Below are 18,864 nucleotides of genomic sequence, written 5' to 3'. Positions count from 1 at the left end.
AGCTGGAATCCCAGGTTTTGTTGATGGTTTTGAAGAAGGAGAGGAGAACGGTTGTGGTACTGTGGCCAGGTCTAAAACCATGTTGTGTGGGGGTAAGTAGGTAATTGTCTGTGAGGTAGACTAGAAGGTGAAGGTGGATACACTTTTCTAGAACTTTTGAGATAGGAGTAAGATAGCGATTGGCCGGAAATTGGGAATGTTGTTATTACCTCTTTTGTGAAGGGGAATGATATAGGCCTTTTTCCAGAGTAGGAGTTCATTGTTTTCTTGGATTGAGCGGTTTATTACAATAGAGATTGGAAAGGCGATGGCATCAGCAGCAAGTTTAAAGAAGTACGAAGGAAGGTCATCAGGGGCATCTGAGCATAGTTTCAGTTTCAGACTTATGGTGGAGATAGGATTGGGTTTGATAGTGAAGGAAGGGGTTGGGAGGTGGTAGTGTTAGGGGACGGAGAGGGAGGAGGTAGAAGTGAAGCTTTGTTGGGGAAGGAAGTAGTTAGTTTGGCTATACAATCCATAAAGGGGTTAAATTGGGTGAATGACGACATGGTCTCCTGGGGGAATGTAAAGAGCGGCTATACATATGTGTTTGTTTCTAATCATCTGGAGGAGGGCCAAGGTTAGTTTGGCATTGGTGAACTGGGGTATGCCTTTGGTGAGGGATGTAACTGTAAGGGATGAGGAGTAGGGAAGACCTATTCCACTACCTTTTTGAGGGTCCTGTCATTTCTAACTACACTGTAGTTGGGGGAGTGATTTCAGGATCTTTTATGTGTGGCTCTAACCAGGTTTCAGTAATGATAAGTATATCTGGGTGGTTATGTTGGAGCCAGGCAGGGAAGTTTGGAATCTTGTTACATAAGCGTTGAGCATTCAATGTAGTGAAAAGGAGGGATTTGCAGGATGAGGGGGGAGAGGGAAGGGGTGGGTTTGAATGAAGAGAGGGAGAGGGACCAGGGTTTGGGTGAATGTCACCAGAGAGGAGGTTGGTAATAAGTTGATGAACATGGGAAAAGAGGAATTTAGAGCACTTAGTGCCCTGTTTGAGAGTTGGGTGCTGTGTTACAGTAGTGTTGTTAGGGACTAGGGATGAGAGGCAGTGAACACGAAGGAGTTTAAAAGGGAATAGGAGGTTGGTATTGAAAAAATAGAGATGAGGGGGTATAGTGGTTGTGGGGTGTTTAACATATGTGGGGTATGAAGAGGTTATATGAAAGAAGGGAGAGTGATTAGAATTTGGAGGACTGGTGAGAAGGTGAAGGTACGGTAGGAAGAGAAGGTGAAGGTAGGGTAGGAAGAGAAGATGAAGGAGTACAAATGAGGTGGGTTTTAGAGACAATGGTGTTTGAGTATTGTGGTATTGGGGAAATTGTAGTAGAGTGGAGAGTAGAGTGGCTATGGGATTAGTCAAGCTAGTTCTAAAGTGGAAGATAGCTAAGGGGAGTGGGGGAAGGGATTGTGTGGGTGGGGCTGATGAGCTTGTAACGAGTGGTGCTATGGCTGTAAGTGTGGACAGTGAAAAATGACTGGTATTGAGGTAAGATAAATTCTTGTTTGTTAAGGTATCAGTGTATTAAAAAGTCACATATTCAATGTTAGAAGTTATGTATGAAATGTTTGGGGTGTTTACTAGGTATGTTTCTATTGGGTAGTCACGTGTGTGTGTGTGTGTGTGTGTGTGTGTGTGTGTGTGTGTGTGTGTGTGTGTGTGTGTGTGTGTGTAAATGTATTGTAGATAGCTAATACTTTGTAATGAGAGGGGTTAGTTGTAATTACTATAGCAGATTGGGTGGTTTCAACTCTGGTGGGTGTGGTTTGGTCAAGTTTAAATTACAGGTATTGGGGGGCAGGGAGGGAGCAGAGTGAACCCGAGCATAGTGAGGGCAAACGGAGCGGGATGAGCCAAGATCCAAGCAAAAGCAAGTTTGTGTTTAAGAAAAACAATCAGAATTGACCAAGAACTCCTGTGAAGCTGTAAGTCATTTCTTAACCATCTGGTGGAAAAAGTACAGTTTTGTACCTACCATAAATGTAGATGTCCGATAGATATGCAACTGCAGTCATAACATGTGGGTTGTCCTGCCTCAGGCAGCCCTCGGTCGGCTGGATTCCAAAGTCTGGGTCAGACGTCGGCTGATGTCGCATTTCTCTCCGACGTCAGAGCGGCTGGAGTACATAAGCATCAGCCGACGCCATTTTCTTCAGTGTTTCTTGCCCCAGATGCCAGGTGCCCTCCAAGGAAGGCTGTAATCAATTTGGAAGGAGAGAAACAGGATTCCAAACAAATAAATAAGCAATAAACAGATACACCATAACAGATATCCCCAGCTAAGAGGAACAGGGATAGGAGTGGACCCAAGGCATAGAGGGGTATGGAGGGAGGGAAAATCCGACTGCAGTTGCATATCTATCGGACATCTACATTTATGGTAGGTACAAAACTGTACTATGTCCTTCAAGAATGCAACTGCAGTCAATAACATGTGGGTAGAATACCATAGCTTAGCTGGGGGAGGAGGAATGCTCTAGGAAAGAGATGGTGTGGCAATCAAACCTTGCAGGACTGCCGAAGCAAAGCCTGCTCTGGATCTGGAGTATAGAGGGAGATTGTAGTGTTTGGAGAATGTATGCACGGAGCTCCATGTAGCAGCTTCTAGAATGTCCTTTGTAGGCACCCCTCTTAAGAATGCTGTAGAGGTGGCTGTAGCTCTGGTGGAGTGTGGTCTGACATTGGCTGGAACAGTCTTCCCATGGAAGGAATAACAAAATCTGATGCAATGTCCAATCCATTTTGAAATAGTCTGTTTTGAAATTGCTTTTCCTTGTACTCCTGGGGAGTAAGCTACAAAAAGTTGATCAGACTTCCTACTGGTCTTGGTTCTATCCAGGTAGTAGCGAAGTTGTCTGTGAATGTCCAAGGTGTGTAACAGTCTTTCCCCTTTGTTTTCAGGATTGGGGAAGAAAGCTGGTAGATGAATAGCTTGATTTAAAGAAACCCTAGATACCACCTTTGGCATAAAAGTAGGGTTGGTTCTTAAGGAGACTCTGTCTCGGTGAAAGATAATGAATGGTGGTATTGCCATTAGGGCCTGTAGTTCCATAACCCTTCTTGCTGAGGTAATTGCCAACAGGAAAGCTGTCTTCCATGAGAGGAATTGTAAGTCCACTGAAGCTGCTGGTTCAAAAGGAGGTAGAGTTAGTTTTTCTAGAACAAAGTTGAGGTCCCAAGCTGGCACTGGAGCCTTTCTTGGTGGCTTAATGTTCTTGATTCCCCTAAGGAACTGCCTTATCAAAGGATGTGAAAACACAGGTGGATCAGTGTTATATCTAGCTGAAATAGCTGAAGCATGTATCTTTATGGAAGAATATGAGAGTCCATTCTGAAGCATATCTGCCAAATATTCCAGGATGAGTGGGATGTTCAATAGTGATGCATCATGACCCTTGCTGGTGTTCCAAATGCTGAATCTCCTCCATTTTGCCAAATAAACCTTTCTGGTGGATGGTCTTCGAGCTTCTGTTAGTATCCGCTGGACTTCCTTGGAGAGAGAAAGATTGAGGTTATTCATGGAATCTCCCAGGCTGTTAGCTGCAGTGTCTGAAGGTTTGGATGCACTGTTTTGAAGTTGTGCTGAGTCAAAAGTAGGGGCCATTGGGGAAGGGCCCACTTCTTGTTGTGACATATGCTCCGTAGTAGCGGGTACCAGTGTTGTCTTGGCCAGTCTGGAGCTATTAGGATCCCTTTGGGTCTCTCTGCTTTGATCTTCAGTAGTACTGTGGTCATCAGTGGCAGAGGTGGGAATGCATATATTTTTAGGGAGTTCCAGTTGAATGAAAGAGCATCTATTTTCCAAGCCTGTGGATGGTATGTCCTTGAACAGAATTTTTGCAGATGATGGTTGAGGTGAGAGGCAAATAGGTCTACTTCTGGCCTGCCCCATATTGAGGTGAGTTGTGTGAAGATCCTTGGGTGTAAGCTCCACTCGTGAGATTCTATGAAATTCCTGCTTAGGCTGTCTGCCAGCACATTGTCTTTGCCTGGAACAAACTGGGATTGTAAGTGTATGTTCAGGCTCAGTGATTTTTCCCAGAGATTCATTGTCAGTCTGCAGAGGGGGTAGGAATGGGTGCCCCCTTGCTTGTTTATGTACCACATCACAGTGGTGTTGTCTGTTCGTATCAGTAAATGGCCTTGTTGAAGTTGTTGTCGAAAGGCCTCGATGGCATGCATTACTGCCAGCATTTCTTTTTGGTTTATATGCAGATGTGTTTCCTTTGGAGACCATTGTCCTTGTATGCATCTGCCTTCCATATGCGCCCCCCATCCAATGTCTGAGGCATCTGTGGTCATGGTCTGTGTTATCTGAGGTTTTTTGAATGACATACCTGTGTTTGCCTGGCTTACCGAGGCCCACCATAGGAATTCCTTTTGTAGGCATGGAATGAGCGGTATGGTTGCCTCTAAGTTGTTGTTGTGCTGAGACCATAGACTTTTAAGTACCATTGAAGTTTTCTCATGTGTAGTCTTGCTAATGGAACCAGGAGAATGCAGGATGCCATGTAACCCAGGGCCTGTAGGAATCTCCTTGCAGTCATCTGGGTGAGTTTTGCCAAACCCTTGAAATAATGAGTTAACTTCTCTTGCTTGTCTTCTGTCAGGTAAGCCATTTGAGAGGCTGTGTCCAGATTGGCTCCTAAGAAGGTTATTTGCTGGGATGGTTGAAGTCTTGACTTTTGAAAGTTGACTGTGTATCCCAGAGCCTGAAGTAATTGTATGACATAGTTCAGGTTTTTTGTCAACATCAGTTTGTCGTCCGCTTGTATAAGGCAGTCGTCCAGGTAAGGATAAATTTAGATCCCCTGGAGCCTGCAATGAGCAATTACTGAAGCCAGACATTTTGTGAATACTCTGGGCGCAGTAGATAAGCCAAATGGCAATGCTGAGAATTGATAATGCTCTGGCCCTGCAAGAAATCTGAGGTATCTTCTGCAGCTGTGTCTGATAGGGACATGCAGGTATGCCTCCTTGAGGTCCAGAGTAATCAGCCAAGACCCCTTGCCCAGCATGGGAAGGAGTTGCTGTAGAGTCAGCATTTTGAACTTTGGTACTATGAGAAAAGTGTTTAATGCGGACAAGTCCAGTACTGGTCTCCATTGTGTTTCTTTTCTTGGCACAAGGAACAGTCTTGAGTAGAACCCCTGGCCTTGTTCTTGTCGTGGTACTCTTTCTATTGCTTTTATCTGAGCCAGAAGAGAAATTTGCTTGATAGCCTCTACCCTCTGGTTTTGTGGTAGGTTTGGCATGCCCTTTTTTCTGGGTAAGGAGTGAAAATGAAACCTGTAACCTTGGTCTACAATGTCCAAAATCCATTTGTCTCTTGTCAATCTGTGCCAATTGTCTGAAAACAGAGATAATTTTCCGCTGTTTGCTCCTTGGTTGGCGGTTGTAGAGGAAAGTCATTGAGATTGTGTCTGAGGGGTGGGGGAGACCCCTGTGTCACTTCTTTGGTTTGCTGGCTGCCATTGTCGTCCCCTGCAAGAACCTCTGTATTGTCCTCTTCCTCGGCCACGCCTGTTTTTACCCCTTTGAAATTTTTCAGGGTTAGGAAAGGACCAGTTCTTTGAAGGCCAATTCCTGCTGAATCTGGGGGGCTGAACCTGGAGGAAATCTTTGACTGTCTGAACTGATTTTGCTTTTTCCTCGATGGACTTTAACACATCTTTAGCATTAGCACCAAAAAGCTTGTTCTTTTCTAAGGGTGCATCCAGAAGTTTTGCCTTAACCTGATCTGGTAGAGGTTGTTCTTTTAACCATGCATGTCTGCAAATGACTGCCCCTGTCATAGCTGCCCTACATGAAGCTTCCAATGCATCATATCTACACTGCCGAAAGTGATTGCTGACTTACTGTGAGTTATGTACAGCTTCCTGCAAAGACTTCCTGTCTAAAGGGTCAGGAGAGGCCAAAGTTTCCTGTAAATCATCTAACAGGTAATCCTGACATTGTAACATATGAAAAAGGCAATTCAAAGCTCTCATAGATAAAGTGGTGGAGGTGTACACCTTTTTCCCCCATCTCTCTAATGATCTAGCTTCCCTGTTGGAAGGCAAGGGATTTTTAGAAGTGGAAGCTGAAACACCTTTAGGTCTCTGAGAAATAGTTTCTAAATCCACAGTATGGGCCCTGAACAAATGGGAATGTGTGTCTGGGCCCCTGTAATATCCGTCTGGTTTGGGTGGTGCAGGAGGAAGGGAATCAGGGGTAACACTAGAGTCGGAATATAGATCATCCAAAACATCAAGCACAGGAGGAATAGCTAAGGGCCTGTGCTGGGGCTTTTTGAGGAAGGTTCGAAGGCGCTTTCTGGAATCAGAATATTCCTGGCCTTGCCACTTGAAATGTTCCCTCATGGTATGCAGAACTTCCCCAAAAGAAATATCCTCAGGAGGGGAGGCCGAAGAGATGGAATCCTCTGCATCCGAGTCCTCATAGGTCTGAAAGAGGTCTTCCTGTCCCTCGGAGTGGATAGAGTCCTCAGAGTCTTCATCTGTAGGGATAGGTTCAGAGGGATCAACCCGGGGCCTCTTATCTGGAGGAGGCTGGGATGCTCTCTCAGGATGGGCCTGTGAACCTCTAATCATGGAAATTAAGTCTGCGGCCATAGACATGATTTGTTTCTCAGGAGTAGTTTGAGTCAAGGTTTTTGCTGTAAGGTGCTTAGTCTTGCTGGCTGCCTTAGCCCGAGTGTAGACCTTAATAGACATGGCCATAGGAGGCCTGGCAGCTCCACGTGTAGGAGTGACCTTATCTACAGCAATGGTCTCTGGCATTTCCTCGGTTTCAGTATCCGGAGGAAAATCTATAACTGGCGTCGGAGTGGTATCTGGTATCGGAGTCCTCTGTATTGCGGTGTCTTCGGTTCGGAGCGGTGGAAAAACCGTCTCAGCGGGAACCGGAGCACTCGCGGTAGGTTTTGGCGTGGAGTCGGTGGTAGACACGGGCCGAGGATGTCGGTCCCGGTCTTTTCGTTTCTTGGGTGTTTGCGATGTCGGAAGCTCCGACGGCATTGTATACGCAAATTTTTCGCCGAAAAAGTCTTCAGCGAACTCCGCCCGGCGCCTGAAAGTGCGCTTGTTGAAGCGAGCACAGGCGACACAGGCCGAGACGTCATGGTCTGGGCCAAGGCAAGGAAGACAGTAAGAGTGGAAATCCTTATGAGGTATTTGTTTACCACAAGACAGACAATTATTAACTTTTTCAGTAATTTCTGACATCGGCTGAGGCAAGAAAAGGTCCCCAATGGGGTACTTAGGTTTTTTGATGACTTCGGATTCGAAGAGTATAGGAGCTGACCGACCGGCACTTGCGAACCGCTTCTGCTTTGGGCACCGCGCGGCAAGAAAGACTGAAGAAAATGGCGTCGGCTGATGCTTATGTACTCCAGCCGCACTGACGGAGAGAAATGCGACATCAGCCGACGTCGGACCCAGACTTTGGAATCCGGCCAACCGAGGGCTGCCTGAGGCAGGACAACCCACATGTTATGACTGCAGTTGCATTCTTGAAGGACATCAGCATAACCTTGTACCTGCAGGCTACTGTGCTTTCAAACTAAATTAACAAACAAACACAGTATTTGATCAGTTATGGATACTATTTTCTGACAGAAGGGAATAAAAGAGAAATGGAAGATGTGTGTGTGGGGGTGCTGCTTACAAGCCAATGCAGAGCGCACTCCAGGGGATAACGAATATTAGCTCAAACAGGTAAACACATACACAAAGTTAACTTTAGCTGTTTGTGTTTGCAGACAGTTCAGACCCGGAATGCACTTTTCATATAACAATGTATCCACTGGTCGGGTTAAAGATAAAGGTGTTATTGCAGCTGATTACTTAGAGTGGTGTTAGGTCTAGAAAAGAAGAGTAACAGAGAGGAGTAAGCACTTTTGAGAAGGTACAGATACATTATAAAGACTACAGAACAAACTGTGTAAATAGCTACTGCATACAGTAAAATACGTCTTGAATCAACTACTAGTATATGCAGATACTAAACCAAATGGATAACACATCAGTAAGAATGGACCTCAGCTGACAGGTATGCAGTCACAGATAAAAAATATAGCGAGCAGCACTCTTGTCCTGGGTCTCTAATGTAATTCTATGCACCATTTACACCACAATTATACAGATATAATTAGGCACCAGTATAAGCTGTCTAAGAACACATATACAAGAATACTATTAGTTAACAAGGTGCAACTATGCAAAAATAGCACATACTAATATACTAAATAACTTGGTGCAGACAAACACATGCTAGCATACCATAGTAGCCTCCAGTAATACAGCATAAATCAAATTAGATGTCTCTGGAACACAATTCAACATAAATAAGCATATACAGTTGTAAAACCCTTTCTGGAGAGACACTGAGCTCTTCACGGGGCCTGTAGCAGGGTGACTGTAGTTTTGAAAATGGTGCCTGTCACGGGTAGTATTTATTAACTTTGGGAATGGCTTAAGGTAATAAACAGGGAAGGGGGGGGACAAGAGTGTGGGCTGGCAGTTCTTTTGTACTGCTGCTAATGAGCCAAGATTAAAACAAAGGAAAGTCTGCGTTTAAGAAAAACAATCAGAATTGACCAAGAAAGCACAGTTGTGTACACTTACCATAAATGTAAATGTTCAAGTGTATTCATTTTTGCAGTCATCACATCTGGGTTACCTGCCTGCAGGTAGCCCTCAGCCGGCCTGAATATCAGAGTCTTCGGATATCTGCGTTGGATGCTGTCACTTCTTCCTTGACATCAGGTCATCAGGGGTATAAAACATGTAGCCGACGCCATTACATCAGTTTTTCTTGCCCCAGATGTCAGGTGCCCCCACAATAGGAAGCAATTAAATGGCATGGTAAACCCCCATCAAAAAGCAAACACATAAGAAAAAATAAATATACCAACAAAAAGGAAAGGTAGAGCCAAGAGAAGTCAGGGGGCTGAAGGGAGGGTAACCAGGACTGCAACAGTGAATACACTCGAACATCTACATTTATGGTAAGTGTATACAACTGTACTATGTTCTTCGTGTTTCACTGTTGCAGTCATCACATTTGGGTTGATTCCCAAAGCTAAGGAAGGGAGGAGGAAGTTAAAGAGCATTAGGGCCAGCTATTAAGCACTGCAAGACTGCAGTGGCAAAGCCAGCTCTGGATTTAGAAAAGATAGGCATGTGATAATGCTTGGTAAAGGTATGTACAGAACTCCAGGTAGCAGCTTCTAGGATGTCCCTGGTAAGGACTCCTCTGAGAAAAGCCGCAGAGGTAGATGCAGCCCTGGTGGAATGTCATCTTATCCCCCCTGTGGGGTAGGTTTTCCATGGTGCTTGTAGCAGAAATGAATGCAATGGGCTATCCATTTGGAAATGGTCTGCTTTGAAATAGCCTTCCCCTCTGCCCCTGCAGCAAAGTTAACTAACAGCTGTTCAGATTTTCTGATAGATTCTATTTGGACAGGACTAAGCCTAAGTTGTTTGTGCACGTCCAGAGAGTGCATTATTCTCTCCCCTTTGTTTTGTGGATTAAGGAAAAAATTAGGCAAATGAAAGGACTGATAAAGGGCCACAGTAGACACCACCTTGGGCATAAAGGAAGGATTAGTCCTGAGGGAAACCCTGTCCGCATGGAAGATAATGAAGGGTTCCACTGCCATGAGAGCCTGTAAAATTCAGACATTCTTCTTGCTGAAGTGATGGCTAGAAGGAAGGCTGTTTTCCAAGAAAGGAATTTCAACTCTGCTGTAGCAGCCGGCTCGGGGGGGGGGGGGTCCCAATACAAAGTTAAGGTCCCAGGCTGGAGTGGGAGCTCTCCTGGGGGGGGGGGGGGCTTCAATTTTTGGCCCCTTTAAGGAATTGCTTTAGCAAGGGGTGAGAGAAGAGGGGTGGCTCAGTATTATAATGTGCTGAAATGGCAGAGGCATGAATTTTAATTGACAAGAACGATAGGCCCTTCTGGAGCATTTCTGTTAAGTACTGTAGAATATGAGGTAAGCTGGGCACCGTTGTGCCCATCTCCTGAGCCTGGCTCCAGGAACAGTATCTTTTCCACTTTTCAGCATAGGATTTTCTAGTACTAGGCCTCCTTGCCTCCAGAATGACATCCAGTACCTGCTTACTGAGGGATGCTAGAGGAGAGCTGAAAGAATTAGCCAGGCTGTCTTTATACAAGGAATGCTATAAATCATTGTTTCCAGGTCCTGATAATGTTGACACCATAGGCTTTTTAGATACCGCTGGAGTTTCCTCATATGCAGTCTTGCATATGCAATTCGTAGAATGCAAGAGGCCATGAACCCCAGAGCTTGCAGTATTTTCCTTGCAGATAGCTGGGGTTTTGTGGCCAATAGTTTGAAGTAGGTTGTCAAATAAACTTGTTTCTCCAGAGTGAGGAATGCCATCTGGGAAGTTGTGTTCAAGCTTGCTCCCAGGAATACAATCTGTTGGCAAGGTACAGGTGAGATTTCTTTTCATTGATGGTGTACCCCCCAGTGAAGTTAGAAGTTTCTTTATGAATGTCAGGTGTTGTAAAAGCAAGTCCTGGCTTTCTGCCTGAATCAGACAATGTCCAAGTATGGGTAAATTTGAATATTTCTCTGCCTGTAAAATGCAATGGTTGGAGCTAGACACTTTGTGAACACCCTGGGTGCAGTAGATAAGCCAAAGGGAAGTGCAGAGAACTGAGAGAGCATGGAGCACGTCCTGAAATATAGGTATTGTCTGCAGGACCCTCAATTGGGATGTGCAGGTAAGCGTCTATGGTTGCCAGCCAGGCATCCTTGGCTAGCATAGGAAGAAGCTGTTGAAGAGTTAGCATTCTAAATTTTGGGACCACCAGAAAGGTGCTGAGAATAGAGAGGTCCAGGAAAGGACTCCAGGAGCTGTCTTTTCTGGGTACCAGAAAAAGTCTTGAATAAAAACACTGTCCCCTTTGTTCTGCTGGGACAGGCTGAATAGCCCTGATACTGAGACGAGAAAGAACCTGCTGTTGGGCTTCCGCCCACTGATTTGGGGGTAGGTCTGGCCAACCATTTGGGGTTGGTAGTGTGTGGAAGTGGAATCTGTATCCTTGGGAAACTATGTTCAAAACCCACTTGTCCTGGGTAATGAGTTCCCAGTTTTTTGCATGCAGGGCGAGCTTTTCTCCTAAGGGAGCAGGTAGTTCTGTAGGGGGGTGTCTTACTACTCCCTGCTTTGGAAGTGGGAGCCCCCCACTGCTTAGATCTGTGCATAGTCTGAGACTGTAGCCTAGGTGGTCTGCTGTTCCTGGGTTTGGACTGAGAAGGCCTGGAAGGGACTGGAAAGGACCAGTTCTTTGAAGGCCAATGCCTACTGAATCTGGGAGGCTGTACTTGTAGGAACTCTTTAACAGTATGCATAGATTTAGCTTTTTCCTCCATCCTCTTGAGGACGACTTCTGCTTTGTTGCCAAAAAGGCGGTCTTGGTTTAAAGGAGCATCCAGTAATTTAGCTTTGACATGATCTGGCAAGTTTTGTTCCTTAAGCCAAGTATGCCTTCTAAGTACAGACCCACTGACAGCATCCCTGCAAGATGCTTCTAAAGCGTCAAAACCACAATGCAAAGTATGTTTACCAACTTGTTCTGCAGGATACATTAAATCTTGCAACTCTTTGTGTTCAGCACAGTCAGGAATCAACATAATTTTTTTGTCTAAGTAGTCCCATTACATGCTGCTGATACTTTAACATATGAAACTAGCAATTTAACCCTCAATGGCCAAAGTAGAAGAAGTGTATACCTTCTTACCCCATCTGTCCAAGGCTCTAGAATCTTTATCAGAAGAGGTAGGATTTTTGGCAGCAGTAGCCTTAATGCCTTTTGTTCCTTGGGAAATAGTCTCTGGATCCACAGAAGGATTCCTGAAGAGGAACTTGTGAGAGTCAGGTACTCTTTAATACCTGTCAGGTTTTCTGGGAGCTGGAGGTAAAGTGTCTGGGGTAAGGCTGGATTCCAAGAAAGCATCATCTACAATGTCCAGAACAGGAGGGATAGCTATAGGCCTGTGTTGAGGTAGGAGAAATAATTCCCCAAAGTCTCTTTCTGGACTCAGAGTAATCCTGGCTTTCCCAGTGGAAATGCTCCCTAACAGTATGCAAGGTTTCACCGAAAGAAAAATCTTCTGGAGGGGAAGCAGAGGGAATGGAGTCCTCTGCATCAGAATCCTCATAAGTAGATAGATAAGGGCAAATCCTGGAAATAAGAAGGAGCAAAAATATCAGATTCCTGATCAGAAGAAATGGAAAGAAAATCAGTTCTAGGTCTCTTAGAGGGGGAAGGTTGGCTTCCCCTAATTAAGGTAATAAGGTCTTCAGCCATTCTAAGCATTTGTTTTTGAGGCATATGGACCTGAGCCTGCGGTTTTGGTCGTCTGTTTTCTAAGCGTAGTGCGTGTTTTTGGCCTGGATGAAAATGATGGTGTTGGTTTAATATGAATGTCTGTAGGCCTGAATACACCCTCAGAAACCAGTGCCTGCACAGCAGCTCTGGACCCATCTAAGGTACAGACATCCGCAGGTTCCATAGTTGAAGAAGCATCTCGCAGCATACCAGACTCCGAATGGGTCTCAGTAGAGGCCTGCAAATCTGAAGTAGCTGGTATCAGGGGTTATGAAAGAGCCTCACTGACTAGCTTAACGGAAGCGTCGTCGGCAGTTTTTGACCTATATGGTCTGTCTCTGTCTTTATCCTGACTTTTTTTCAGAAGATCGGTAGCCGGATGGCTTAAGGAAGCCATTTCGGAGTACAAAGATCGAGTACGAAAGTAATTGGCTGCAAAAATAGCCCAAAGACGAATAGTTTGGGCGTTGAACAAGGAACAAAACTGACAGCAAGGGACGTCGTGGTCTGGGCCTAAACAGGGGATGCAGTAAGAATGAAAATCTCTATGAGGTATTTGCTTTCCGCATGTAAGACAATTGTTAACTTTTACTGACATCGGTTAGAGCAAGAAAAGGGATCCCCAATGGGGTACTTATCGTTTTTGAAGACTTCGGGTCTGAAACTCGAAAATGAAAATTTCAGGAGTCGGCCGACTGGCACTTGCAAACTGCTTCTGCTTCAGGCACCACACGGCAAGAAAGACTGATGTAATGGCGTCAGCTGTATGCTTTACACTCCTGACGACCGGACGTCAAGAAAAAAGTGACAGCATCCCACGCAGAAATCCAAAGACTCTGGTATTCAGGCCGGCTGAGAGCTACCTGCAGGCGGATAACCCAGATGTGATGACTGCAACAGTAAAACACGAAGAACATCTGCTGTGAAGCTACAAGTCAATTCTTAACCATTTATCAGGTGGAAAACAGCATAACCTTGTATCTGTAAGGCTACTGTGCTCTCAATTAAATTAACAAACACACACAGTATTTGATCAATTATGGATACTCAGATGTATGTATATTCTAACGCCACAAAATCTGCAGAGTGGCAATGTACTGCAGCATAAGGAACGTGCTGCTCACTCCTGATGTGTCATCTTTCAGACGACATTTTCAATAGAAGCCCCATTTGTCAGAGTTGGCAGTAGCAAGGCATATTCAAGATTCCACTGCAAACCACTCCGGCTGAATACCACCTTGGGTCGACAACAAAAAAAGATTTCACCAAGTAAGCCTGACTCACTCAAAAAAAGTAAAAAGAACAAATATAAAAGGACAATGATAGTATATAGTGAACTCCTAAAGAAATACTTTGCACAAAGATCATATTACATCAGTCGATATAATAAAATGTTTACTTGAAAACACACACACACACACACACACACACACACACACACACACACACACACAAAAAATGCCCATATGGTTAAGAAAAGTATTATCACTAAACAACAGTTCCAGGTTCTATTTAACAATACCTTCAACAGTTCAAGTCCTGCTCGGATGGCAGTGTCTGGTGTTACACCTTCTTCTTCGTCATCAGTTGTACCTTCTATTGATTTATTCATTAATTTTACCAGTGCACTAAAAAAAAATGAAATTTCACATAGTAATTCACAAAAGAAAAAAGTTTAAGACATGCTTAACCACCATGTCCATACATAAGCAACTGGTTTGTTCCCAAGCTGCATGTTTTCAGAATACAAAGCTCATATACAAACTTTTTGCGGTATAAAACAGATTAAAGCAAATTAATACCTTATGCTACACTGCTTTTTATTTAATGGTATAACTAGCTGTTTACTACAAAAATTACTAAAGATGAATAACAATAAAAAAATGATTTGTCCAGAATACTAACAGTAATAAAAATTCATAACACAAAACTCCTAGCACATCAGTCATCAAGACTGTTAGGAGGGGAAAACAGAGTACAGAATCAAAGTCAATAAATAAAACAGCCACTAAATGAAGGAAGGTCACCTGAGCCATAATCAGGGCTACATCCCTCTCGGCCATGACAGATGGCTGCTTTTGCTAACTTTAAAGTGAAATATAAATTTCTTCCCTCCCAGCAAAACTGAGAGATTTCTGGTTTGTCTAAAGAAAGGGGACTCACTGGAATTCACTCGAGTAAAACATCACAATGTGCAATAATCTTAAAAAATCTTACGGAAAAAAGCAGCAAACTTGAGGGTGGCCAGTACTGATAAGCACCACTACACTGCAACTGCCAGTAAGAAACCTTGTCAAAAACAACACACACTTCTGAATCATATCAAAAGATTTGCAAATACGACACTCTCTGGTATGACCTTTTCCGCCATCAATATTCATTATCTTTTTCCCATAAGTTCCTGCAGCATGCCTAGGGAAGGAGAGTTAGCCATGGCAAAAGACTTCATGACATAATGCACCTAATATATGAGCTCACTCCTCTTACACACCTGTTAGTACACCCTCTTGCCACTTTGTAAACAGAATCGCAGATGTCCATGCACTTTAAGTGACTTTAGCATTTTGTTTCCTTTGCTTTGAAGGTTAGGGAAGAACAATTACAGATGAATCACCTGGTTGATAAGTCTATCACCACCTTACAAATAAAACTGGGATTGGTATGAAGAAATACCCTGCCTTGACGGAAGAGCAAAAACTGTTCTCTGCACATCATTTTCTTTAATTCTAAGATCCTTCTGGATAAAGGGATAGCTAACAATAGCAACTTCCAAGAGAAAAATTGCAGGGATGCAGATGCAGCTGGATCAGAAAGAGCTAGGGTCATTTTCTATAAGACATAATTAAGATCCCATGATGACACAATCTCTCTTCTGGAAGTTCTGAAGTGTAAAACCTCCTCTAGGAACTGTATAGGTCTATGTACAGGCTGAGATGACAGAAGCATGGACTTTTAAATATGTATAGGAAAAGCCAGTACTGTAAAGATCTGACAGACAGTCCAGGACCACTGCCACGTCCTTTTCTGGGTCCTGGTCTCTGCTAAGTGACCAGAGAGAGACCCTTCTGCACTTAGGCAGAATTTCCTTGTGCTTAGTTTCCTAGCATCCCTACATTTTCAGCACATCCTCAGAATATGTGCGTTAATGAGATCAATGTGAAATTACTCAAGCTGTCAAACTTATGAGTTCACAGGTTAGGATGGAGAAGGGGCTCTTTGTTTCAATTGAGAAGGCCCATATACTGAGGCAACATGATCCATTTTTTTCTTTGCTTATTTGTATAAGTGAGGGAACCAGTATTGCCTTTGCCAAAAAGAACCCACTACTAAGAATTCCTGTCCTTGATTTTTAGCAGCATATTGAAGATCAAGAGTACAAGGATGGAAAGTTTAGACAGTAAGATCTGTCCAAATTCAGGGTGACTACATCCAACCTTCCAGGATTTTGGAGCTGCTGCTCTACAGCAAACCTTTTTGAGCTGCCTACTTAAAGGTGAAGCAGAAAGTATCTATTTCTGATCCAATACACATGCTAATCAGATCTAGAAGACACTGCTGTTCAAAATCACGTTATAAGGATCAGAGATTTGCTCAGTATGTCTACCCAGCATTTTCTTATGAGGTAATGTTGGCTGTTGTGAGAGTCATGCCTACTCTTTCTGCTATCTCCCAACCTTGCAAGACAAACATGCAGAGTAGATATGAGTGATTTCATCCTTGGTTTGTTTATGTAGCAAATCAGTGCTGTATTGTCTGTCATGACATTTAGTACCCTTTTTTTCCAAGCCTGGCTGAATGCCTTCACTGCCGCATAAACACTATTAATTTATTTTACACCATATTGCTTACTCACAATTTAGTCACAACTCCCTTGAAAGAAACTGTCCACAATAACTCTCAGGCTACATCTGAAGGGTATGTAGTGAGGGTCATAATAGGGCAGACTGCCCTGAATGACAGTCTAAGATTAATACAGAACTGTTCTATCCGTCATATGATCTCCTTCCTGATACAGTGGAACAGGTGAATCTTTGGCTTTAGGTTCAAAGATAATTGCTAGGCTAATGACCATGGGGGGTGGGCTTTTTAAGCTAAGCCCCACCTCCCAAATCTGAGAATTAAACCCTGTACCTTGTGTCTGTAAGATAAACACTAACTGTTATTCCAATCCCTAATCCTTATACCAAGGGGCTGAGAATGATGGCACCACCTGTTTCTACGGAACAAATGGAGCATCCTTATGAGCAGGTGGGCTAAGGGAACCTATCATGATGTCAGATACCAAGAAGTCCAGCACTGCAAAAAAATTTCTGGTTGAAACAGCCTTTTGCTAAAGAATATTTTTAAAGTAATGGTTCACAGAAGAATCCCTGCCATCTGGGAGTGTCTACATATGCACCCTGGAAGACCAGACTTTTAGTAGGAAGGAGTTTGGATTTATTTAGATTGATTAATTGATTGAGGGGCCTGAGTCCCTGAAAAATTCAAATTAAATCCAACACCTTGGTTATCATCAATGAAGAATGTGCTTGAATGAGACAGTCCTCCAGGTAATTAAAAATATGAATGTGCGTTGCCTTGCAGAAAGCTATTACTTGAGTTAGGAACTTGGTAAAGGCTCTAGGTGCAGTAGACAAGCCATAATGCAAAATAAACTCCATTCCCACTCTGCAAATCTGAAGAACTTTCTGTGATGCTTGGCAATGGGTATATGGAGGTAGGTATCTTTTAGGTCCATTGTAACAATATGGACTTGATGGAATAGCGGAGACAGAAGGCTTTGTATGGTTAGCACTCCGAGTTTTGGGACAGAGAGACATTTGTTTAGATAATGTTATACAAGGGGTGGACCACAATTCCTATTTTTGATCCACCACACATGCTAATCACATCTAGACTAACTGATCTAGATCATTTCTGTTCAGTCGAGGAATCTCTGGGCATGCACATTAGTGGTGGTATGTGTTTCTCAGTCTATAGCTGGGCAGTTGAAGTTACCCAAGATGATTTCCAAGGTTTAATGATGAGTGATTCCAGTTTGTCTAAGTACATGTTATGGCATTCCTAGGTCATTCAGGGTGTTCTATAGTTAGCTAGAATATGGTAAGAAATCTTGTTGATGGTGAGTTGGACATGGAAAAGCTCATGGGTATCATGCAGCTTTATCAGGTTGATGGAGTATTTTTTTTTTTCCAAACACCTTTATTGAATGATCACTTGATCATAGGCAAATTTACATTCATATAAAAGTAATCAAACTATATTAACATAATAAACATTATGGGAGTCTCTTCTTGATGAAGATTGACACACCTTCACATTTTTTCCATTCCTGTGTAGTACCGGATATAAATGTATGGAAGGTATTATAGCCTCACACATCCAGAGTATTCTCTGACAATTTAAACCAAATCTCAGTCACTACACAGATGTCTACGTCCTTCAAGGTGAAAATGAGGAGAGCTTGCAGGGAGAGGAGTTTCTTGTTTAAGTTCCTAGCAATGATCAGCAGCACCTTTATATTTTCCTTTTCTTGTTCCATTATGCTGGTAGGATTACTTGGGTTGCATTGTCTAAAAAGGCACTATGGGGTTGGACAGTGTTTTAGATGATGTTCAAAAGCCTAGAGGGGACATGGAGGCCATTCTTGGCAAAGCAGTGCGGCCTATCACATCCTCCCAGCTGAGAAATTTTGTACCCCATTTGAATGGCACCAAAAGCTAAGTCAATTTATGAACTTTTTGCTTGTATTGAGGCATCTTTCTTGGGAAAGATAGAATGCAGCTCAATACTAGGCTCATACCTGCCTAGGAAATGCAGTACAAGCTCCATCATGTCTCTCTTCATATAGTCCATGGAGGTATATCTCAAGTCGATTATACCCACATGTACTACGACAAAGACGTACTGAGACTTGGCATTCAAGGACTTGAGTGCATGCATGATATGATGAATCCTGACACCAGACAAGTAACTGACCAATAACCTTTCCTTACTCAGCCTGGTGAGTGTTTCATTAGTATGTCTTACAATGGAGTAACCTATAACTAGAATACCTGCTTAGGTAGATGCCTGCCTTAAACGCTCAACATCCATAACATTTGGACACCTAGAGCCATGTGAGGTGGTAAGCTCCGCACACCTGGAGTATTACTGGCAGAGACTAATGCCCACGTTGCGTTTTGGAGAGTTTGCTGTTAGGGAAAGATAAGCTTTGGAATCTGAGCATATGACTGACTGCGTTTTATGTGGGCTGTGGGAAGATGCGTTTGGGGGAGGGAATGACTAACTTGGCATAAGTGCTGTCTGTGTGTGAGAATTTGTCCTTCATTGAAATTATAAATGTATACATCTAACACAATGTGTGATGCTGTCTGAGCAAAAGATGGCTGTCTGACTGCATGAGAACTGTCTCAAGGCTGGCTACAGAAAGTATGGGGAAACTGCTG

At 43.5% G+C, this 18,864-nt stretch overlaps 1 protein-coding gene across 3 annotated transcripts in view; it reads right to left on the bottom strand.

Moving 5' to 3' along the window:
* The window catches only part of PDS5A (PDS5 cohesin associated factor A), a 4,482,835-nt gene that overhangs the window by 2,304,171 nt on the left and 2,159,800 nt on the right, over nucleotides 1-18,864 (bottom strand). For all 3 annotated transcript variants that reach the window (XM_044062931.1, XM_044062930.1, XM_044062932.1), the window contains exon 18: nucleotides 13,938-14,043. In XM_044062931.1, coding sequence (XP_043918866.1) covers nucleotides 13,938-14,043 — 106 coding nt within the window. The remainder of the gene's footprint in view (nucleotides 1-13,937; nucleotides 14,044-18,864) is intronic.

Source organism: Protopterus annectens, chromosome 2.part1 (assembly GCF_019279795.1).
Source record: "Protopterus annectens isolate FY-2018-M chromosome 2.part1, PAN1.0, whole genome shotgun sequence".
NCBI lineage: Eukaryota > Metazoa > Chordata > Ceratodontiformes > Protopteridae > Protopterus > Protopterus annectens.
The sequence above is the reverse complement of the archived record's forward strand: the minus strand, read 5'-3'. Positions and strand labels throughout refer to the sequence as shown.